The sequence below is a fragment of the Melopsittacus undulatus genome, chromosome 1 (assembly GCF_012275295.1).
Source record: "Melopsittacus undulatus isolate bMelUnd1 chromosome 1, bMelUnd1.mat.Z, whole genome shotgun sequence".
Taxonomy (NCBI): Eukaryota; Metazoa; Chordata; class Aves; order Psittaciformes; family Psittaculidae; genus Melopsittacus; species Melopsittacus undulatus.
This window is the reverse complement of record NC_047527.1, coordinates 86,155,007-86,179,016: the sequence shown is the minus strand read 5'-3', so window position 1 is coordinate 86,179,016 and position 24,010 is coordinate 86,155,007. Positions and strand designations below refer to the sequence as shown.

At 44.7% G+C, this 24,010-nt stretch overlaps 1 protein-coding gene across 2 annotated transcripts in view; it reads left to right on the top strand.

The window, feature by feature from the left end:
* The first annotated feature begins 3,968 nt into the window (after positions 1 to 3,968).
* SLC22A23 (solute carrier family 22 member 23) overlaps positions 3,969 to 24,010 on the top strand; it is a 114,195-nt gene continuing 94,153 nt past the window's right edge. For both annotated transcript variants that reach the window (XM_034061809.1, XM_034061816.1), the window contains exons 1-2: positions 3,969 to 4,676; positions 21,860 to 21,963. In XM_034061809.1, the coding sequence (XP_033917700.1) occupies positions 4,140 to 4,676; positions 21,860 to 21,963 (641 nt within the window). In that variant the 5' untranslated portion in view covers positions 3,969 to 4,139. The remainder of the gene's footprint in view (positions 4,677 to 21,859; positions 21,964 to 24,010) is intronic.

Here is a 24,010-nt window from a genome sequence, read left to right as displayed (position 1 = left end):
TCTCTAAGGGTTCTTCTTTTCCCTCCAATCTCCTCCAGGTTTTCAATTCTTTGCTTTCTTCAGTCAAATTTACCTTTCTTCAAAACTTCAGCTTGAGACCTCTGTTCCCAAAGTCCTCTTCTACTCTCCATTTCTCTCTGCCAACTCCAGCCCATGCCACAGCCTTTTCCTCTTTGTGGGAATAGATGGCAAGTGGTAGCTGAGAGTTCCTAGAAGACCTTTCCCAGACAATCCCTTCAACAAGGAAGTGGAGGAAAGGTAGGAAGCAACTGACCAGGCTAAATCACGAGCTCACAAAAGGAAGCACAGAGAAGGTAGATAAGGTTTCCATGGAGTGAGTACCGCCTAGCAAGAGCAAATGGGGACAAACACAAAAAAGCCAGTACAACAGATAAGGCTTAACTAGCAAGAGCATCTCAAGTATGCTCAAGTATGTCCCTGCCCATGGCAGGGAGGTTGGAACTAGATGATTTTAAGGTCCTTTCCAACCCTAACTATTCTATGATTCTAAGTAATGAGAAGTCATTCAGCAAGTACGTCAGTGGTAAGAAAAAGTCAAAAGCAAGTGGATTACTCATCAGAGAGAGAAAGCCATTGACTGATGCTGAGAAGTCTCAGAGTGGCTCAGGCCTTTTGGCTGAAAGAGATCACTTATAATCAGGTGATTGACATAATACATGTGGATGAAAAGGGAATAGGATTTCAGCCCGGACTGGGACAGAACCAGTTGCAGGGGTACTTGAATAACTTAGAGGTTTTCAAAGCAACTGGCTGGCTGGCTGAACTTCATACCGAGGTACAGAAGGAAGTGGCTCAAACAGCATTGGAAGCATCAGGGTTCCTATCTTTAAAAACCAGCAAACTGGTTCCTATCTTTAAAAATGGCATTTTAAAAGAAAGAAAGAAACAGTCCAGCCAGCCATTTTTTCCCCCTAAAAGCACCTAGAAATAGGCTTGGCTTTTTTAGCCTGAAATAGACACATTATTTGTAAACAGATAGAAGGAAACAATGGGATAAGCAACTATTGATATGGACTTGTCAACAAGAAGTTGGGATAAGCTTGGGCAAATTGCCTTTGGCAATAGAGGAATGGGCTTGTTATGGGAAAAAGGCAGCAAAAAAGTCATGGGGAAAAAGTCATCTGTGATTTGAGTAGGCTTTGCATATTCATTCATGAATGAAGGAGCTCAATTTATGTGCAAAATGTGGGCATTGGATGCAAAACTGCAGAAAGCGCAGTTGTCAGTGGTTTATTGGCAAACAGGATTATAGATTTAATTCCAAAAGGGTCTGTCCTGGATGTTTCATTAGCAGCCTTCAGAGATGGCATTAATTGAGGAGCAACTGCAAGTACACTGACAGATGAAATTAGAATTCAAAATATTCCTAAAAAATTGCTTGGAAAACACAGAATGTGACTGAGAAGAGAGGAGTTGTTCTTGCAGGCAGGGTTAACTCCCTGTACACACAAAGGCTGGGGCACAGCAGGCAGCAGCTGATAGGAAACCAGAGAGCTAGGGCAATCCCTAGCCAAGAAGACAGCAGAAGAGGGCAAATTACAGCTGCTTGTCGTATTGAAAACATGGCACAGGGACATGGTAACAGTCATCAGATATAAAAGGGTGCTGCAACACAGGAAGAGAAAGAGAAGACTTTCCTAGGCAGAGAGCACCAGGTTCTCCTTTCACCCAGGAGTATTCAGATCAGATGGGAGGGCAATGGAGCTGGTGAAAGGCCCAGAGCACAAGTCTTATGAGGAACAATTGAGGGAACTGGGGTTGTTTAGACTGGAGAAGGCTCAGGGGGGAATTTATCACTCTCTATAGCTACCTGAAAGGCAGATCGAGTGAGGAGGAGGCTGGTCTCTTTCCCTTAGTAATCAGTGATACAAGAGGGAACAGCCTCCAGCTGTGACGGGTGATTAGACTGGGTATCAGGGAAAATTTCCTCACCAAAAGGGTGATCAGGAATTGGAACTGGCTGCTTAGGGAAGTGGTGGAGTCAGTGTCCCTGGAACTGTTCAGAAACCATTTAGATGAGGCCCTCTGTGACATGGTTTAGTGGTAGTCTTGGCAGTCCTGGAGTAACAGTTGGACTTGATGATCTTAAAGGTTTTTTTCTAGCCTCGTTGATTCCATAAACCTCTGGGGAGGCTGTTGGGCTGCTCTAGTGTTGGGCATCCCTCTGAGCAGTGCTGAGGAAAGCCCTACAAAAGGGATCCAGACCCAGGAGTAGATTGGAAACCTTTTTGGTGTCCTGTGTAAGAATAGGAGCTAAAGGGAGGAAGATGTACAGCACTCTCTCGCAGAGCTCAAGTAAATGAAAATCCACCAGCAACTTGCTCTTCCATTTATACTCAGTAATGATGCCAGTACTCTTCTAATGTATGCAAGTATCTTCTGCTCACCAGCCATGTTGATGTGCAGAAGCATATATTGATCTGTTGTCTCTCATTCCCTTCTCACAAAGGAAAAACATAACTGCTCAGTTCAGTAATGCATGGGCTATACTTCATGATGAAAATAGTTGGAGACATTTACACACTGAAGTAAATTTAGCTTAACGTAAAAATAACCTTCACAATTTTGAAATGTCTGTTTCACAATTAACACAAGGTGTTGATATGATTTAGTTTTTTTAACTGGGTACTAATTTCACAGGCTGACTGAAGCAACACAGGTACATCTCGCATCGCTCCCCATCTCACAAACTCTCCCTTCAGCTGCGGGTTCTTCCCCGCATGTCTGTCCCCTCTCAGGCCTCCCCTCGTCAGTCCCCACTGGCTGCTCCCGCCGCGGTGCCTCCAGCCCCGCCAGCTGTAGCTGCGCTGCATTATTAAAGCCATACCGCTAAATAATTGATATGGAAATAAGAGCGCGCTGCAGATGAGGCGCACCTCCCTCCATCCCCGGCCCTCACCCCGTCCACCCGCTCCGGTACCTGCCCCTGCCCGCCGGCCGAGCGCGGCCACGGGGCGGCGCGGAGCCCTGCCCTGCCCTGCCCCGCACCTCCCTCCCCTCCCTTCCCTTCTCTCCCCGCCCCGCGGCGCTGTCCCGCCCCCGGCGGGTCCCTGGAGGGGGCCGGGCCGGGCCGGCGGCGCGGCGGGAGCAGGTGCGGCCCCGGCACCGGGGGGCGGAGCAGGGGGAGGTGGCTGCGGGGCCGAACCGGGCCGGCAGGTGGGGGCTGCGGGGAGGCGGAGGGAGCGGGCTCGGGCGGGCTGTCCGCTTCTGGAGGTGCGGCTGGCGGTACGGCGCGGGTCGGATCGGCGAGCGAGCGGGCTGCCGCGGGAGGCGCACGGCGGTGGCGGTCCCCGCAGCCCGGGCCGCGGAGAGGCCGGCGGGGCCCCTTGCTGCGGAGACAGATGTGCGGGACACGGGGCTGCGAGGGACCGGCGGGGGGGTGCTGGGGGCTGCCGCCGCCGCTGTTGCCGCGGCCGGAGGGGGACCCTTAGCTGTGCGGGAAGCGGGGAAGCCGCGTCGGGAGCTGTTATTTTCCTCTCCTCCTTCCTTTGCCTTCCCTCTGCTCCCTCCTCCTCCTCCTCCTCCTCACCAAAACCGGGAGAGGAGGCGTGTTCGTAGAGCCTTGCTGCACCGGTTTTGCTTGGTTTGTTGTTGCAGGCTTTGGTTAGCAGGGTGGTGGTGGTGGCTTTTCTTTTTCCTTTTCTCCCTCCACTCCTCTCTCCCTCCCTCTCCTTTGGCCCATTGCATGCTCGGATCCGGCCGGATCCTTCCTTTTATTTTCGGTGGTGCCACTCGAAGGGGGGAAGGGAGAGCTGGGATGAGTGCAGCTTGACGCACAGGCAAGGGGAGGGGGGGCACCGCTGGCAGCTGCAGCGGTTCGTGGCCGCAGGGTGCGGGTGAGAAAGGGAGCGAGCGAGAGGCTCGGTGCCTCCTTTCTTCGCCCCTCTCCTTCCTCCCCTCTTTTCCTTCCCTTCCCTTCCTCCCCCCCCCCCCCCCCCCCCCGCCTCTTCATCCGTCTCCTGCCGGGTCCGGCTAGGAGCGTGTGTGCAATATATTACGTTGTAAGGTGTGTGTGTGTGCGTGGAGGAGAGGGAGGGAAGAAAGGAAGGAAGGAAGGACTCGCGAGGGAGCCGGGGCTGCCCCAGCTCCCCCCTATGTGAGCCCCCCCGGGCGGCTGGATGGCGATAGACCGGCGCCGCGAGGCGGGCGGCGGGGGCCGGCCGCTGCCGGAGGAGAACGGTTCGGTGCCGGGAGCCGGAGGAGGGGGCGCCGCCGCCGCTCCCCCGGGGCCGCCTGCCGCGGGCTCCGCCGGGGCCGAGATCCAGGCGGTGCCGGTGCCATCGCCGCCCGCCGCCGCCTGCAGCCCGCTGCTCCTCGACTACGATGGCTCCGTGCTGCCCTTCCTCGGGGGGCTGGGCGGCAGGTACCAGCGGGCCCTGGTGCTGCTCACCTGGGTCCCAGCACTCTTCATCGGCTTCAGCAAGTTCTCGGACTCCTTCCTTCTGGACCAGCCCGACTTCTGGTGCCGGGAGGCGGACGGGCAGGGCAACTGGAGCGTGTCCTTGGCGCCGAGCCACGCCAACCGCAGCGATAACGGGAGCATCTTCCCGCCGCCCGGGCTGCCCACCCCGGCGGGGGGTAACGCCAGCGAGTGCGACTGCCACGAGTGGCACTACCGCATCAGAGCCGGCCTCGTCCAGAACGTCGTTAGCAAGGTGAGAAAGGCGGCTTCTCTCAGGGCCCCCACCCTGTCTTGCCCTCACGGACCCCCTCGGCCCTTCCCTGGCCCCACTCAGCATCCCGCTCATCCCAAGATGAAGGAAGCAGCTGGACACAATGCGGATCTGTCCTTTTGTGGTGCTGCCGAGTAGGTCAGGTGCTCTGTGGGTTACCCTTCCACTGGGAGTAAATCTCACGTCCCTGTAGTCATTTCACTCCTAGGGTGTCACTCCAGGTGTCCATCCCGTGGGTTTGTTACATGGGCGCTTGTTGCGGCACTGAGCTGGAAGTTCTGATATGGGATTCTTGGTGGCTCTTTGGGATCTCAGCAATGGCAGCTGGCCTGTCCTGGACATGGGTGTCTGTGAGAAAGACTGTGGGCCAGAGTGAAGGGAAAGGGCTGTGGAGAGGACTCTGCTGGCGATATCCCTCATCTTTGTGCAAGTGTACTAACGCAGGCATGCAAACCAAAACCAGGTTGACTTTTAGGGAGGCTGATAAGACGATCACTGTTGGGAGGAAAATGAGACAAAGTTCTACTGAATTCTCTTTGTTTACTTATTCTCTTCGTAACTGTTTCAGTAGAACAATAAAGGAAGGAATGTCTCACACAAGTTGTTGTACTCCAGAGGCAGAAGCGCATGCTGCTCTGTTTTGTGTTGCCCAATATTAATAGCTAAGATGGAAAAATTCTAGTGAGGAGGGTTGCGCTGCTTTCTGCACTTACTTCATATTTGCTGAGTAGTGCATGCAAAAAAAATGCCTTTTCACCTGAAAGCTTTGGTTTGTGTATGGTACCAGTGCTGTGAAAGCCCTGCTGCCTGTGGATGGGCCTCTTTGGTATGAACAGGCAGCTGGAGCTCCTGGAAATCTAAAATGAAACTGTTACAGCAGGAAAGTAGTTGCTTTAATCTCAAGACCCCCTCCTAAGATCAGCAAAAATTACTTCCTGCCTTGGGCAGTGTTTTGTAGTAACTGTGTTTATCTAGTTGGGAGAAAGAAACGCAGTGATAATCAGATGACTGGCATGCTTGTGCTTTGGGTAACTGGCACACATTTGCATTTAATTGTCGGAAATCATTTTGGTCTCTGTGTCCCTTGAAAGCATGGACAACAGGGGAAAGGCAGGTAAAGCAAATCCCTCAAAACCTTAAATCCAGAATGGATTTAACCCAGCTATTCTCCTTTCTTGAGGAAAACACAGGCACAGGGTGGACTTGTGTGGTTTGTGATATAGAAGTGTATAATAAATTTTGACATTTAAGAGAGGCAGATTTTTTTCTGTTTATAACCAGAGACAGAGCTATTCAGATATTTTAGGGTTTAACACTGAAGCTTAAGTGTGGAAAAAACCAAAATAAATCTTGAAATGTTTCTTTTTAATGTAAACTGCAAAAAAAAAAATTCTTTTTAAATGGTGGAGTCTTTTGAAGGTCGTTGTCAAGTTGGCCACAAAAGGTCAAGGGAGAGTTAAGTTTGCCATCATGCATGCTTCTTTAAGAATAATAGAAAAAGTGTTCTTTGGAACAACTTGCGGTAAAGGGCAGATCAATTTTAGGGGGTAAATAAACATCTGTGGTCCCTGCTGTCTTGTTTTCTATTAGAAAGAATAATAATCATCTTTTGAGACTATGGGTTTTTCCAATGTGGAGCTTTTATTTTTGTTGTAGGCTTGTTTCCAAAAACTTGGCATCTTTTTTGGCTTTGATTTGTAATCCCATCTAATTATAATTAGATTGTTTTCTTGGGGTCAGGATTCCGCCTTAGTTCGTGCTTTGATTTTGTTTGGGGTGTTTTCTGAGTGGCTGTGCTGTCTCTTTGTATCCCAGTGAAGAAAAAAGAGGAAAAACCCAGGCAGAATGTCAATGTAGCTTAATTTGGGCTTACTTTCATAAAAACCCTCGGGAGCTCTGATACTATGGGAGCAATTCTTACAACTGCTGACTCCTCTTACATGCTTCTTCACTGTCCTTTGTGTGAAAGAGCTGCCCTGGATGAATTCAGAAGACTGGATGTTCAGATCTCTCTTAACTCCCCTCAAAAATACATTTGTTTCTGTAATGTATTATGCAATGTTCTCATCTTTCTAAAGAGAGTTTTATTAAATCTTAGCCTAATGTAGACTCATCTGTGTAGTAGCCAGGGGTTATATTGAAATATCATAAAGAGAGCCAAAAGTATATTAATAAAAAATGGACTTTTGTTTGGCCAGTAAATCCCGTTGTTCTCATCTTCAGCAGTCCAAATTAATCACTGGTGAACGCTCCAACGTTGCTTTGTCTGCAGAAATGATGAAACAATTGTGGTCATTTAGCACAAAGCGCATTTCCTGCTCTGCATTTTGTTTATATACATGCACATGAGACCTCACTGTGCCTGGCTCCTCAGGGGCAGATAGCTGTCCTTTGACTCTGTTAAGTTTCACCATCTCTATAGCCTCTCTCTTAATGGAGACCCTTCATCAGATGTTGTATCTGCCCAGGCTTTCTCAGTTCTCCCTTCCCTGGTGCCCATTTGCTCCCATCCTTTGTCTTGCTGGAGTTGATGGAAGAAGATCTTGCCTTTTCCAGCTCTTCTGTGTGCTTTGCTTAGCCCTGCTTGTCTTTAAGGCTTTGCTGGAGCCAGGAGTGGCCTTGCACCTTTCATGGAGAGTGGCACTGCCATGCTAGGTGCTGCCATTATCCCAACCTCCTTGGCTGAGTCACTGGGAACGGTGCTTTTTATAGTGCTGCCAGTCATTAGAACTGGAAATGGTAATAAAGGGTGTACTGCTTATTATTTAACACTGTTGAAATACACGTAGTGAAGAGGTCAGATGCATAATTTAACCACAGGAATTCCAGTGGCCATATTAAATCACCCATCTAAGCTAATGTCTTGACTTGGTACATAAATCTTGGACTTTAACTTGGTTTGTACATAAATATCTTCTTTTAGGACAATTCATTTGTAAGGCTTTTTCACTGCTAAATGCTTCTTTGAGGATTTTCATCTGTTCTTTATCACAACATCACCATTATCATACTGCTCTAAACAGTTCATGTGTATTGTTTGAGAAGTAACCTGGACTAGCTTTTAGGCAAAAAGCTAATAAAAAGACCAACCTTGTCTTAAATGGTCCATGTATCTTGTCACTGTCCAAAGAAAGGATGCTGAGAAATACTGTCCTTTTTTTGCCTTGGGGGAAACCCTGAGGTCCCACTTTACCCATTTGCAAAGTTGTGCTTCAAGTAAGTTATTAGTGTTCACGCAATATGCAACATAATGACAACTAAATGTGTAGCCGTGAAGCCTAGAGGGAAGCTGGAGTGTATACTTAGCAGGGACTTTTCTAACTCTCTCATTAACTTATTTAGTGCCTGGATTTTCTGACCATATGCAAAGCCAGCTGTAATCTTGGGGCAGGGTTTTCACAGAAGCTCTTGGTTATGGGATTGATGGTTGCGTTTTTTTTTCCTTCTGTTACTAGGATGACCTGTCCATTGTGTTTGATTGCATTATGTAGTGAGGTGGTTTGTTGTTCTGGATGCTGATTTGTATAATGGACCTCAAAAGCTGATGATGGGCAAGGACCGAAGCTTGATTAAATGGCAGAGGTTGATGGCACAGCATCCCTCTGTGGGCATCCGCAGTGTTCCAGATCGTTCCACCTCTTGGGGGTGGCGTAGAGGGAAGTGGTTAGTTGAAGGCTGCGTTTTAATCACCCAGAGCAATTATGTAATAATATTTCATGTCTAGTCACAAGGGAATTCCTGTTGTGGCTGCTTTTCTGCTCCAGATGCCTTGTTTTGCTGCAGTGCTGCTCTCTTGGCTCTCAACATCCCACTTGATTTGGGTTGAGTCATCTTCTTTCCCAAGTAACATGCCATCATTTTACCTATTTTGCCACTGGTTCAATAATTCTTGTGCCAGCTTGGCTTAGCCTGTAGCAAATTGTGCCTGCAAAAAAGGTGGAGCTTAATTCAGGAGACCCAAAAGGTCCAGGGGCAGTGCTGTCTTGGTGTGAACTTGGATTGATTTGGCCTGTGATGTGATGTTTTTTGCTTCTGCAAGGGGAGATATCTGTGCCCTGTCAGCCTTTCTTTCCTTTGCTTTTATGGCAGTTCTGGCACTTTCTGGATATACCTCCAGCTGCTTCAGCTCGCTGACCTGATACAAAACTCTTCTTTCAATACTTTTTAAGTTATTTTTTCTTCTTGTTTTTCTGCTGGGTTAATGAAGTGAAATGGCTCTGTGCAGTGGCACATGCCCAAGACTGTGGTGTTGTCTCGTGGGCTTACTGCAGGTATCTGCAAGTAGTCAGAAATGGTGCAACAAAGAAATCTGTGTGAGGATAAATTTGGCACTGCTTTTGGGGTGATAGTTCTTGGTGTAGGCAATGGGTGTGCATTTAAAGTGGACTTTCAGGATATAGATGTTAATTAATTTGAAGGGATTACTCTGTTTTGGGCTTAGCGCTTAAACCACGCCAACTCTGTCAAAGTCCTTCCCAAAATAAGAGCTGTGCCACCCTTACCTCCTATCTGTAGCTGCCATCTCACTTGTTTCTGTGTATCCTCCAATTGGCTGATCTCTGCAAGGAGACTTCAGAAATGCTGATGCTTCCCTTCCTTACCTTCAACTGCCAGGATTTGTATTGTCAGTGCTGGTTCCCAGCTGACTGGCTTCTGTCTAGTCCCAAATCAATGAAAACCTCCAGCTATTGTACCCAGTGCATCAGTTGGGTCAGAAGCAGCAAAATTGAAGCTAATAATCACCCGTGCCTTTGCTTCTCTTATGCAGATTGAAGGAGATGTAGGGACTTGCAGGGCAAATACTTGCCATGGACAAACAGACTATTCATAATTTCTTTGTGACAAGACTTTGAAGCAACTCTGCTCCTAATGGATAGTGAAAGGGTCAACAAGTCCCTGTGGTCAGAGGTATCTTGAGATACTGGCAGACCAGAGCAAACTTCTGTTTCTACTTTTTTTTATGGCTTCCTCAGCTATGGGAGAGATACTAAGCTTTTTTCCCCCCTCTTCCCTCTGAGAGCTAGGTGATAAAGTTAGTGGTTGCTGGTCTGAGTGCTTGCAGGCTCGAAAAATCTGCTTGTTAAAGAGGGAGTAAGGAGAGCTGACGGCCTGTCCTCCTGCAGTTGCAGTGTGTATTGGCAGGCCCCAGAACACAGTGATGGAGCCTCCTGGTTATCAGGGCACTGCTGAACAATGCCCTAAAATAATAGGGTGAGTTTCTGTCTGAGTGGCATGAAGGAGGGGGATGGCTGTTTTGGGAACAGTACCTGCAGCTTCCCTGGAGTGAAGAACTGTCCTCTGCCTGCCTGAAAACAGCAGATTAACTGGTGCTTCAGACAACCAAGTATGAGACAAGCAGACTACAAACACTGGTTCAATGAGCTTAGATACCATTTTTATTTATTGGGCAGGGGGGAAGTACTTTATGTAGGGGACAAAAAATTCTGAAGCAGTTGGTCTAGAAAACAGAGTGGGTTAAGAGCAGTCCTGACATGAGAACTCAGGTAGTCTTAGCTTTTATCTGGTATGGATTTTTTTTCACTAGCGGGAATGTACATGGAGGTAATGTTTATTATCATCCTTAAAACAATATGCTTTGGGTACAGTAAACTGATTCCAGACTACCATAAATGGTTTGTCGCATTGGTAGAACTAACAGCGATCTTCCGGGAAGGTAATTCTATATTGAAGTATCTTAAAGTCATTCTCTGCTTTCCAAGACTTGCTATGTAGCCTTTCTTATTCCTCATTTTCTGTATGTCAAACAACTCTCTTTTTCCTTTTTTTTTATCCTCCTGGGTGGACGTGATGTTTGAAAAGGTTGGGGTTTTGTTTGTTTTTGTTTCCACTCTATTACATCCTGTATCTCAGTCATTTAGTTTAAATATATGGACCCTGCCCGTGCTGTGGCAGAAGATGCAGGCTACAGTGTTTATTTCCTACTGTTTAGGCAGTCTAAAACTAAATTTCTACAGTGTGCAAACAGTTTTACCTCTTCTTACTCTGGCTACAAGACTGTGATTATAAAAGATGACCTCATGTGTTTCAAGTATTTGTCAAAGAGGGGCAACTGGCACTTAGGAAGGCATCTAATTTGGAGCCAGTTCTGATGGTAATGCTGAGATGAGGGTTACAGGCCAGCCAAACATGAAGGGGATAATTTTTTAATGAAATAACATCTGGAATAGCAGTAGGCTTAGGGTGTTCCTCAACTAAAAACCTTTTGACCATGCTCATGTTGCAAAGTCTGAAATTTAAACTTTCCAAATGAATTGTAGAGAGCTGCTAAATCTAGAAAACCCTGAAAGGGATCCAGTGCTTCTGTGTACCTTGGTTTTTTTGTTTTCCTATTTGTTTCTCCCTGGTTTCCCCTCTAATACCTGGCATCCCTGCTTGGGACAGCTGCTCTCACTCCCTCCTTTTCATACTCCTTCCTCCTCCTGCTCTTCTGCAGCACAGCCTGGCTGGTGTTGGGTTACCCGCAAGTGGAATTAATTAGGCTGGGATCTTGCTGTAGAAGAAAGGAGTGGGTTTTGCTGTAGACAGTGTGTAGAAGATGAGAACACTATTGTGGAAAGATGCTGCTGCAGCTTTGCAGCAATGCTGAGTTTTCAATTCTTTCACTGAATTCCTTCAGAACATCTTCTCTTGAGCTGTGGTTGCCTCAACTCTGAAATGTGTGCTTAGCTCTCATAATGTAATTTGGGTTTATATTTCTTTTCCCCAATTGACTTTTGACAGTGGGTAACCTTGTGTGTACTCTGAATTCCCTCTTAAAGTCAAGGGGGCAGGAAGGGACCTGAAGGAAGGAGAAAGGATATTCAGGCTCCTTCCAGAATGTGTCATTAGGGTGTGTTGCAGAAGGATCCAGGCAAAACCAGTGCCAGCATCTGATAGCTGCTCAGTGCCATGCTGGAGTCATGCTGGCCCCTGCCCAATGTGGGTGCTGTGGAGCTTGTCATGCCACCAGCCCATAAAACCTGGCAGGGAGCAATGATTGATGTGCATGTTGAGTAGCTCCCACCAATCCAGGCCATGTCATACCTGCCGAGAGCATGCAGTTAGGTCCGTACCTATTCCTACATATGGTGGGAGATGGATCAGCAGCTGGCTATAGTGTGTGTCTGTATTTGGGTGAGAGCTTCTGTCTGCCCTGTGAGCTCATGAGACAAGGACAAACATGCTCAGGGCATGATGGGCTGAGTAGGACTGACTCCTATGGACGAGGTGTTTATTTCTTTTTTTTTGGGGGGGGGGGGTTGTTTTGTTTTTTTAAATTCTTCTTGTCCTGTTCCCGATCTTCTCCCCAGGGAGAGAATTAAATAGTTTGGGCTTTGTTAGGATTTTTATTCTGTCTTTTAATTTGGGAGAGCCCCAAATGCCAGTTGTCCTGCTGAAACACAAGAACAAAAGACTAAATAAATGAATGTATCCTTATACTCCTTTCTGGGATGCCTATCTAGATTCACAAGTAGCAAAGCCAGGAGAATCAGGAATGCTATTTGTGAGATGCAAGGAAGTTATATGTTCACCCTGTCCAGAAGCATGTGATTTATAGTTACCCTTGCACACTATTTTCAGAGCAGGGTGGTCTGGTTCTCTGGAAAAGGTTTTTTAGCTTCAGACAGTTGTAGAGGAATTCATTTTGGCTCAAGTACTGTCTCCAAGTTACTCTGCAGTGCTCTGGAGCTGCCTGGTCTCCTCCCAGCCTCCAGACCAAAGTCCGTGAATGTGTAGACAATGCCTTATTGCCCATCCTACAAATATTACTAAGGATAGGGAATGTAAATTAAACTGCAAGACCTTTTCCCTTGTTCTGTCTCTCAGGGCTGTGTAAAACATTGCCTGCTTGAGCAATGCAGGCTTGACAGACCAGTTTCATATTTTGATTTGTAAAACAAGTGGAATATTATTCTCCTTTCTTTTTCCCCTTAATATTTACTTAACTCCGAATTAATACCAGACCCTCTTCTTTTCCCTTCTCCCTCTACTTTTCTTCTTGCCTGGATTATAATAGCTGTAGTCCTCAAATGATGAGAGGGCAGGGTCATGGCAGCAGTAATTGAGTGTCAAAATTAAGGTGTCTGACCTTTTTATCTATGGTGACTTTGATCAAGTATTTCTCATGAGAAATGGCTTTCTCCTCTTTTCTCTTCCTCCTGTCTTCTCCATTTCAGAGTTTTATGCCATGTTTGACATTTCAAAGGTTTCCCCCCATTTTTAAGAAGGCCCAGTAAGATAGTAAATCAGGTTTTGTTATGTCAGCTCTTTCAAGGCTGCACACATGGAGTATGTTTTATGCATGCATAGTTTTGGCAGCCTGAAGAACACCAGTCCTCAAAGTGTTAACTTGCTTTCGGTAATTGGGTTGTAACAAACATTAATATTTAACTAAAATGTTGGGGGGGGGAGGGGTTTGTGTATGGTTTCTATTTATGGTGCTTAGATCTGTTATAAATACAAATATGATAAGTAGTTTAACTTTTTATTTAGTTTGGTTGCAAAGTCAGTCCCAGCAGCACACGCCTTGTTCAGAATGAAGGTGGTTATAAGCTGAAATCTGAGGGATGGCACTCAAAAAGCATTTTTCTTTGTGTGTGTGTCAGTCTAAATGATGGCCATTGTTGCTCCTGGTCTTTTCATGCAGCTGGAGTGAGGCAAAGAGCTACAGGTCTTATAGCAAACAATAGATTTTAAATGAAAGTTTTGTGACAGTGGCTCCTAATGATGTTAGAATATGTGTAGAAAAAGTATTTAATTGCTGCTCAGAGATTTAAAACAGAGATGGAAATACCCTGATCCTGCTCTCTGGAAAATTATTAATATAGTGATAATGAAAGCTGCAAGCAAGATTTTATATCTCCCAACTCTTTGATGTTAGATGACATTATGGAGTTGGAAAAAGCAAAGCAGATTGCATCAGCTGTGAAACGAGTTAGTTGACTAATCTGGGGAGGGTGAAGGAGAAGATCAAAATGTCTCAGAATAAAGGGAACTCCTACTGAAAATAAAAGAAGTAGTGATGGAGAAGTGGGTGGTATATGGATGCTATTAAAATTGATTTAATCATGTTGAGTATTCAGAAGACTGTCATATGATTAACAAATCATATTTTAATTGTTAGCGTATTAGTGATGATTATTTACTTAGCAAACTTCCTTCTTCCCTCTCCCAGTGGGGAAAGAAGCAGATCAGTGATGAGAGCAAGGTTGGGAACAGAAGGGCTAATTGCTACTGATTAAAATGTGAAATTGAAAAGCAAATGAAACTTCCCAGTTTTGCGTGTTTCAGGTGGCATCTCAGTGTCTTGGGACTCTGCTGATGCACTCAAGTGGATAGCTTGGAGGGTGTCTTTTGCTCATGGTCCAGGCTAAGGAATAATCTAGTGCAGAGTTTTCAGTATGAAGTCTTTTTCCAGGTTAGTTTACTGGCTCTGAAACAAAGTTGATTTGTGACCTTTTGCATATTTGAAGTTTTGGGCTTGTATTGTGATTGCAGTGTTGCTTGAGCTATTTCAGCATGCTGGGAGATGGGTTTTACAGGTCAGCTGTGACTGAATGGCTTTAGATATGACACAGGGCACACAGATGTGTGCAGTACAGCTTGTCTGGCTGCCTGGCACTCTTTGGTGGGTGCCAGCAGATGATGCATCTTCTGTCAGCACCGTGTTTCTGCTGCGGGGCTTGGGGGGGAATGGGACCATGTGCATACTGGATGCAAGCAGGATAGCATCGCCTTGTGCAGTACAGTGGGGACAGCCTAAGTTACCCTGAGGTAGTTAATACAGGAGTCAGCATATCTCTGCCTCTCTGATTGCAAGCAACTTGACACAGCTCATGCCTTAGGTGTCCCGTCTTCATGATGGAGCTGAAGTTTGCAAACCAGGAGGAAGTGCCGATTTATGTATAGGTTTTGTGCAGTGATGTGTGGCCTTGTGGCACTGAGCCTGTGTGCTTCATTTCTAAGGCTGAAATACCAGACTTAAATAAAAGCAGTTCAAAAATTAATGTGGAAATTTCACAGCTAAGTCATGCATATTATTAAATGCGTGTTTGAAGGATGTATTTTAGCAACTTGATGTACACCTCAGAAACCATTAGGGAAATTTGTGCAGTCCTGTACTGTTTTGCAGGGGTGGAAGCTGTTTTCGTAGGTGCATGAACTGCTTTCTTACAACACTGCTCTATCTAATTATATCTTTCTTGGAAGACTGCTAAACACATGTCCTCTGGCTCACACGTCTTCTCCTCTTTCTCCCCATTTGCTTCCCTTTCCATGTTCTCAAAACCTTTGGCTTTGTGGTAGTAGTCAGAAGTAGTTTCTTTGCTCTGTTTTTTAAATGATGCATTGCCCAGGCAGTTGGTCATGTCTGTAGTTAACGCAACCTGACAATTTCTGTGTACGTGACCTTGTGTTCGCTGTTCACAGGTGATTTTTGTGGACTGCAGGTTTCCCTGCCAGGTGTTTGCCATGGTGAGAAATGGTTTACTGGTTTCTGAGAAAGGAAAATGCAGAAAATGTTGTTCCCACTATAAGGAAATGAATTGGGTAAGAAGCTGAACAAAACAAATCCTCGCATCTGTTGAGTTAGCAAGTTCCAGTGTACTGGAATAGGGACCCCAGATTTGTTGGGAATGGGAAGAAGGCAGATGCTAAGCAAAAGGTGATACTCTGGTACCAACAACATCTCTTTTGCTGCCTGGGTAAAAATTCTTGTAAGCTCAGATGATTATAAACCTCTCAAAATACCAATGTGTACTTGCTCAGTAGAAATTTGTTTTAGAAGGATTTATCTTTAAGAGGTCCTAAGCACTCAGGCACTGCTCAAAGATTTTCAGCAAAAGCATTCACTTATGATGAAGCAGGAGAAAGATAGACACAGCACTTGGAGATATAGTATCATACAGAGAGGAAGGAGCTTTAAAGTCATGGGTAGAGACATTCCAGTGTAGGTGGTGTTGGCTTTTAGAGTAGCTGTTCAAAGAAAACAAGCAAAACCTCTCAATAGCTAGTTTGTTGTTGTTCTAGTGGTTTGGTTTTGTCTGTTTGGTTTTATTTTTAATGACCCTTCTGTTTTCCAGATAAGTCCAGTTGTGTCTGATGAAAATGCAAGGAAAGGTGTAGTTTGGAGATGTTTGGTTCTGAATGGTTGGTCAAAGAAAGAGAAAATCATTCATTTTTATACCTTCTTCTTGAGTCTTCCAGGATTATTTAGTTTGTTCTTTTACTCTTCTTAATGTCCCTATTTTGAAATGTGACCTTCTTGATACTTTCACCCAGCTGTTTTTTTCTGGTGGTCAAAAAATGCCAGGTGTTCTCAAGGACACTTTATTGACACTTGAAATACTGATCAGGGAATGCTTTGCCTAGCTGTGATCTCAGAGGAGAGGCATCTTTACTCTGAACCTTGAAGGTTAAATAGTTTAAAAGCTCTGTTGTTGCCACCATGGTTGAGAGGGAAGTAGACACCTGCAGCAATAAACCCACTCCAAATTTAGGTGTTGCTGTTGGGATGGTACATCTTCTGCAACCTCTTCAGTGTAGTTTAACTGCACAGCTATTTCTTATAGAGTTGAGCACCACACCACCACTTCGTGGAACTCATACTCTTTCTTCAATGTTAAAATGCAGCCAATGTGTCATCTTTGGCTTGCTGTTAAGAAAGGATCCTTGCCCTTATAGCAGCTGGAGGAAACCTTTGGTGCAGAGGTCTCCTGTAGCTGTAGCTATGAGAGACACAAAGCCTGCAGGTCCAGGGACATGCTATGAGTGCTACTTGGATACTTTAGTACTGGGCAGAAGGCATTAGTGGTAGGTGTATTATGTCAATTTTTATGTTCTATTTGTTTGGGGATTTTTGGTAGCATTTGGTCTGCTGACTTGGAGATTTTCCTCCAGAAAAACAAGCAACTGGAGACTGTTTTGCTTTTTGTTACATGCACTGTTATGAAAAGCATATTTTTCCTATTATTTTCTTATTTCTAAAACCAACTTTGATTTGTGGTGTTTTTTTGTTCTGGGTTTGTTTTGGGGTTTGTGTTTGTTTGGGGCTTTGGTTGCAATTTTTTTAACACTCTAAGAGAATCTGAGCGCATGATTTTTAAACTCTCACTAGATGAGGTATTTATATAGAAGATGGATGCTAGTGCTGTGCAGGGAAAACTGACCGGGTTTCGTTATAAAAAAGATGGCACAGGAAGAAGAGAACAAAGAAAGATGAGACCAAATGCACACAGATCTTGATGACAAATGATAGATTCTTATATTCATTTACTAGTCTTAAAATCGCCACCCAGTGTTCAGGGAACCTTGTGGCTTTACCCCAGGAGGGGTGTGAGGCTGCTGTGGTAAGCTGTGGCATACGTGATGTGTAGAGACTGGAGCTCCCAAAGTGGGACATTTTCTGTGGGGGCTGAGAGGCTGCATAGAATGTGTCGAAGAAAGACATGCACGCAGAGTCCCACACAGATTGCCTCAGGACAGAGTCTGTAAGTGCCAGCACAGCAGCTGGTGTTGCCTGGCTGGGGAAGTACCGAAGGTGCAGCTTTGTGCCTGGATTAGAGCTTTCCAAGGCAGCCATGCAGTGACCCTCTGGTCTCTTTGTGCTGAAACCAAAGCAGGGAGCCATTGGAGCAGAACTGTGATCCACCTGCAGACTGGTGAAGGGTCTGCTTGCTTTCAACAGTCATCTGGGCATTGGTCCTTGGAAATGGACTGTGAACCCTACCCACAGTGTGAGTGTCAAGTGTGCACTCCCTTCTTGTGGGCTCTTTGTGCTGGGCTTTGGGCAAGTGTTGGACCAGAGCTTCTCTCCTCCTGTCTCTTTGCTCTTTTTAGGACAAAAAAGTCTGCCTTGCACTTTTCCATCCTGTCAGGGTGAAGGCAGAACTAACCAAATCCTTGGTGGGCATCTTATGGCCTTTTCCCAGTGGGTATTCAGTGCGCTTAGATGCCACACACAGCATTATGGCCTCTCAAGGACAAGTGCTTTTGAGGCCAGAGCCCTTAACTGTGACAGCTTGTGTTTGTAGTAACGAGCACTCAGCAGACTTTACTTTTATGACTCTTACAGCTTCAATGAGAATATTGACACACTGCATGAGCCCTCTCCACATTTACCCCCCTGTAAAGAAACTAAAGGATGGTTACTTCTTGGGTGCATTGCCCTTTGCCAGATGTCTTCCCAAGCATCTCAGGTTTCAAATAGTCTTCCATCTTGATGTGAAGCATAGTGACTCAGGGCATGGGAGGTGACTCACTGATACCAGTTAAACATTAGGATCATGCAGGTGTGACTCCTTAAGCTTTGACAAAAAATGCTGTTACAACATGGAAAAAAAAAAAAACCACTTGCAATACATTGCACATCTACATAGGTGGCAAATTCCCCACATTTCTGTACTGCTATGGAAAAAAAGAAAAGCTTTTGTTTTTTAAATGTTTCTTTTCCACCAGCATATTCTGTATACAGTAATTTTTGTTTCAGCATAACAATGCAATCCTGTTTGTTTAGCAAGTAATTTTATCAGATCTTTTGCATTAGGAGAATAGATGGAGGACAGAAAGGCAGACAAAACCGAGGAACACAAAGAGAAATCTTAGAGAGCACTGCAAATTTAGCAGCATCCTTCCTTCAGGTTGGATGCTGTTAACCCCTAACAGGGAGACCAGGGGCTTCAGGCAGAGCAGTTACAGGATTTAGTGGTCTCTCTGCTTGTACCAGGTTAATCTACTTTTTGTAAGAGGCAATGGAGACCGGACAGTAATCCTCTAGCCAAAACAATCTCCCAGTGCAGATTTACTTGGAGTGCCACTTGAACTGTCATCAGCACTGCCCAGCCCAGCATTTTGTTCTGCATGGACATGGAAACTTGTCACTGCTTTGTCTATGGAGCAAATCTTGAGTGTGGTGTTCGCAAGATGAAACTACTGGCACTTACAGCAGAACCTGCCATGGCTCTGGGCACGGCCGTGCTGTGTGGGCACATGTCAAACACGCTCTGCCAAGCCCAGAGGTATGTTGGGGGTGAGGCAGCACTGATGCTGTATAATGGTTCTTGCTTTATTTCTAGCTCTTCGAAGCTGATGCTGCAGTCCTCTGCCTTTGGCTTTTCCATGGAGAACAGGGAGTGCAGGAGTGCAGGTCTCTGGCAAAATTCCTGCACTTTCAGCATGACAAAGCCTTGCTGCTTTGCTCTGATGCTGTGTTAAGATGGGTGGGGATGATACACTAGCTATTAAATATGTATTTTGTCCTATTAATGTCATCTTTACCTGAGGCTGCTTTTGACTGCAGTCTCCATTTTTCTTTTGTGCCCTCTCCTTATTCCTCTGTCTCTGCAAATTGAATGCCCCTGTGGCACCCACCTTGGTACCAACCACCAAATTTGTTTTGGGTAACTGCTTTGGGACCCCTCTCTGGTTTGTGGCAGCTGCCAGAGGAGAATTTGGGATAGATGTGCTTGAGCTCTTAACACTGAGTGATTTGGGGTCATGACAGATTCTCTGGAAGTTTGTGCTTAAGCAATTGTTGAAATATTTCACCATTTCCCTATTTATGAGTTCTGAGGGCTTTGGAGAGCAAGAGATTCCCGGAGGGTCAGGGGCTGCCTGTGTGTTTCAGCACCCGCGTTAGGCTGCCCTTGAAAGCCTGGGGAGTTGGCTCTGATTTATGCTGGCCTGCAGAGTGAGTGCTTAACCAAGGGCAGAAAAGGGCCAGATGTAGGGTTTGCAAGGAAATGCGTGTCTTTATTTTTCAGAGCAGCTAGGGATTTGGGCAATAGCCTTAAAAACAAACAAACAAATCGTGACTCACAGATAAGTTATCAAAAGGAGTGGGTGCATTTTAGGCACTACTGAAGGACATGCTTATAGATTGACTTCTCCTCTGCTTTTAAACTGTTACTTCATGTGCCAGTGTTCCAGAGTGGTCTGACATCTGTTGTCCTGGCTGGAAATTTCACAACAGGCTTTCATGAGATTTCAGCTCTTCCAACCATGAACCTATGTATAATCTGGTAGGGCACATTCTCTGCCTGGGGCTTGTGCAAGGGCTGGCTGTTTTTGATGAGCAATAGTAAGCCATGAAAATGAGAGGGTACCAGGATATCTGATTTTTCTTTTTTCCACTTGGATGACATTACTGTTCCTCTGACAGCAATAAAATTAAAAATTAGCAACTTGGAGAGATTGCTTTTGAAAAAAAGTGTTCTTGTACAGATACGACTGGTTTTAATTAACTCAATTTGTTCTCTACTAACAAAAATGATCTCTCAGATTTAAGTTGCATATACACCTTCTGGATTGTGAAAATAAACCCAGAGCATTTGAAAGCCTGCCTGGAGCTCAGATGTGTCTCCTGTATTTTGTTTTGTTTGTGGCTTGTCTGGGCAGATATTTTTCTTTGCTAACTGAAGATTGGTTCTATAATTGCAAATATTAGGAATCACATTTCCCCCACTTTCTTCTAGAAAGTCAACATCTTTAGAGAGCAGTTCTTACTGCCTCGGTGAGCTCTTTGCTGCAAATAATTCACAGCTATTTGGTGGAAAAAACACTTGCTCATACTTCTGCCTTCAGTCTGCAGGTTGGAGGTTCAGACATACATGTCCCATCTTCTGCAAGCCAGAGCAGTGAGGAGGTAAAAAATACATGTAACTAAACCAAAAAGGCTAAGCCTGAAGGCTGTTATGTTTCTTTTGTGTTGCACAAAAGTGCTGTATTACTTGGTGAGATGGTATATTGTAGGGAGGACATCTCCTGTGATGTTGAACCAGAGAGCTGAGTCAGAGCTAGCCTTATTTGTGGAAGGGTTGTACGTCATGGAAATGCTTCAAAGTGTAGCACAGCTAATTGAACTCTTTTGGAGGAAGCTTTCTTTTGAAGTTGGATCTGACTTTTAAAAATAAATTGCATACTTTTACTTTGCGTTTTTGGTCATAAAACTTCAGTTACTGGTGTCAAGAGGGCTGCTACTATTACACTGCACACAAACAGCCACTTATTCTGAGATGTTTCAATTTGGAGTATCTGACTCTCCAAAGTTAGCTGTACTTATTTGTCATGAAATGTGTATGGCTCCCATTACCATCAATATTTGAACACTTCACAAACCACGAGCAAACATATCTTCCCACATTTATTCAAGGGTATAATAGTACTATCCACACTTTACACATAGGAGAGATTAAGTTACATGTCTGAGGACAATGAGGGTGTTGGGCTAAATCCAGGAATGCATCCTGCTTCTCCTGAGGCTTGGTCTAATGCCTTAGAGGAAAATATCTTGGGGTTTAGGGAAGCCTCATTAGGAAGCTTGCTACTCTTGTCTTTCTCATGGGAATGAGGCAGTGTCCTAATGACAGGGTGCCTGGAAAGGTCAACTGTCTCTTTCTTTGGATGGAAAAGGTAATTTCAGTTTCAGGGATAGCTTTAGTGTAGGGGTTCAGCCCCTGTCTGATCTCTGAGCTGTGAAATGTCGCTGTGGGGGCTGCTGTCCCAGGAAGCCAGGTGGCTGTGCCAGGATCTCCAGTTTCCTGGTCCAGATCCATACCAGGACTTCACCTGGTGAGCTGTGGCATTAGTTAGTCTTCATCCTCTTCCACCACCTGGGGAATCGGGATGTGTTTCTGAAAGCAAAAGTGTCTTGATGCCTTGTCCATGGGAGTCTGGAGCTAATGGCCATCAAGGGTCTGTGGCAAAGTAGCTGTTTTTCTCCATGTTTCCAAGTGGTCCTGAGGAGGTCAGTTGGAGAACTTGCTCTTAAATTGCTGGGATTGCTCCTGGTGGGCTTTAGAGGGCTCAGGTAGTAGGTGTCTGGGACTGGTATGATGAGATGCTTCAGCTACACCAGTACTACTAGTTTTTGATGGAGATATGCCCCTTAGTCTAAACTCATGTGTCTTGGAAATGGGGAGATACACTTGTTCGATATTGCCATTCTATAATTAAGGGTGTGATAAAACTCAGTGAAGTAAATGAGTCTTTAGCTTCTTCTTGGGTTCTGGGATTTGACACGAGGGCAAAAGCCTTCCTCTGCTGTTTCCATGCACTCATGCTAGAGTTGAAATTTGGAAGAACTCTACACCAACGTTAGTATGTCTAAACACCCCTGAGAAACGAATGTATTTCAGCTTATCTGGTTTTGTTTGCTTTTTTTCTTCCAGTGGGATCTTGTTTGTGATTCTGCCTGGAAAGTCCACATTGCTAAATTCTCTCTACTGGTAGGATTAATCTTCGGCCACTTAATAACAGGATGTATAGCTGACTGGTAAGTGAAAAATATTTTAGTTCAATGTGAATGCAAATAAATAACAATATCAAATATTGTTTCAATCTTCTTCTATCGTATGTTCACGAAGAATATTTGCGTAATGATTTTTCAAGTTCTGAAAGAAGCATGATGATTAAACAGTTCAAAACTGTCTGTTAATTGCTTGAACCTGAGTAATTTATATCAAGATAAATAAACTATTTAATAGTTGCCTTAGTTATTTTCCACTGACACGGTTTATTATATTTGTAATGCTAGTACAGAATTAAGTAATTTCTAATTAGAGAAGTGAAGCCTTTAGGCTGGGATTTTGGTTTTTAACCAAGAGATGGGGCCAAAGGGAATTGGAAGCAGGATTGAATTGACTGAATACAAGACTAATGTAATGTCAACCTTGTGCTTACACAATACCTTTTGGGGGGTAGAAGGCTGCTTTTTGCAGACCTTTTAATTGTTCTATTTTTAAAGTTCTTGTTAAGCAAACATTGTGATGTAGTGTTAAGGAATTGCTGACTTATGTGCTGTTAATACTTGGGTATTAAATTTGCTAGCAGAAAGTGCAGTTCCTTAAATTGCAGTAGTGAAAACCTTATTGGATACCCCAGTTATGCTGAGATTTCAGCATTTATTTAAAGAAATGGTCTTGTAGTGCAAAAGAAGAGTGGGGGGATGGAAATTAAAGGCATGACTCAAGTGATTTCAATAGAAACTTGCAGCAACTGAAACAATAGCTCTGCATTGTTGTCCCAGTCATTTCAGTGGCTTCCAGCACACTTGCCAATGTTGGTGCTTTAGATGGTCCCAAGTTAACTCTTTTGCCATTCATTAAAACAGAAAAGGAAGAAGAGTTCCCTATTAGGGAAATCCTACAAAGCTGCAGCAACTCACCAGTCAGAGAAAAGGCCTCCTGCGGCCATGCAGTAATTTGGCTCAAGCACTGGTAGTAAAATTGCCTCTTAATTCTTGAATAGTCACTAAAAGTGTTTGGGCAAGTGAGGAATCTTGACTTTTCAGTGATGTAGGAAACATGGATGATGAAATACAGTTGTATTTGATTAAAATACCAAAGTAAAACAGGGCTCTAACAACATGTAGAAAGTCTAGTGGGGAAATGAATGAGGGATCTTGCTTGGTTTTCCTAAAAAGGAATCAATGTGGAGAAAGCAGACTTATTCCCAAGTTAGGAAAATGCTGCTATAATTGACAAATAAGATACAAATAAGTGAACAACCTATTGCCCAAGGCACTGGCTTCAAGAAACAATTGCAGTAAACAGATAGCTCTTGACACCAAAAGAAGTATCCCGCTCTTCTATCCACTTCTCTCTCCAGTGTGTACTTTGTGCTGCCATGTGCACTTGTTTGACCCATCTGCAAGCAAGCAAGCTGTTTAGCTGAGTTAATGCAGCAGAAAATTACCCTGGTACAAAAATGTGGAATTGTGGTATTTTACTCTTCTTGTGGTGGTTTGTTTTCTGTTCTGTTTTGTCTAGTGAGTTCAGGATTGCTTAAGGAGAATCTGGTTTCCAGCTGTGGTACAGAGGAGAGAAAGTGTAACTTCTGGTGGCTGGAGGGTACAGTGACCCACTTGTCCTTTCATGGGTGACCACGAAGGACACTGTTTGCTACCACCAAAGCTGGTCCTCATGCTCCTCTTCAGACCTCATCCTTGCCATCTGAAATAACTGACACAAGCAGAGGTTCTGTGCTGGATAGTCTGTCATTTAGCAGTAGCATTTGAGGCTGGTAGAAGAAGACCTAAATGGGATTTACTTTGCTATTTAATTACAATTTGAATTTCTAGTAAGGCAGGGGGTTCTGTGGAGAGATGGATACAAAGGGGATTGTACAGTAAAAAGAGAAGAATTAAAAAAGAATATTGGTCCCATGCAAGAGCAGGAGAGATTAAACAGAGTAATGTATAAAAGGGTTACAGACTTTAAAAATCTGTTTTCATTTAATTTGTACCACTCTCCAATTTAGATAATTAGGAGATGCTTTGTACCTTTAGGAATTTTGCTTTCTCTTTTTGAAAGAAGGTTTTT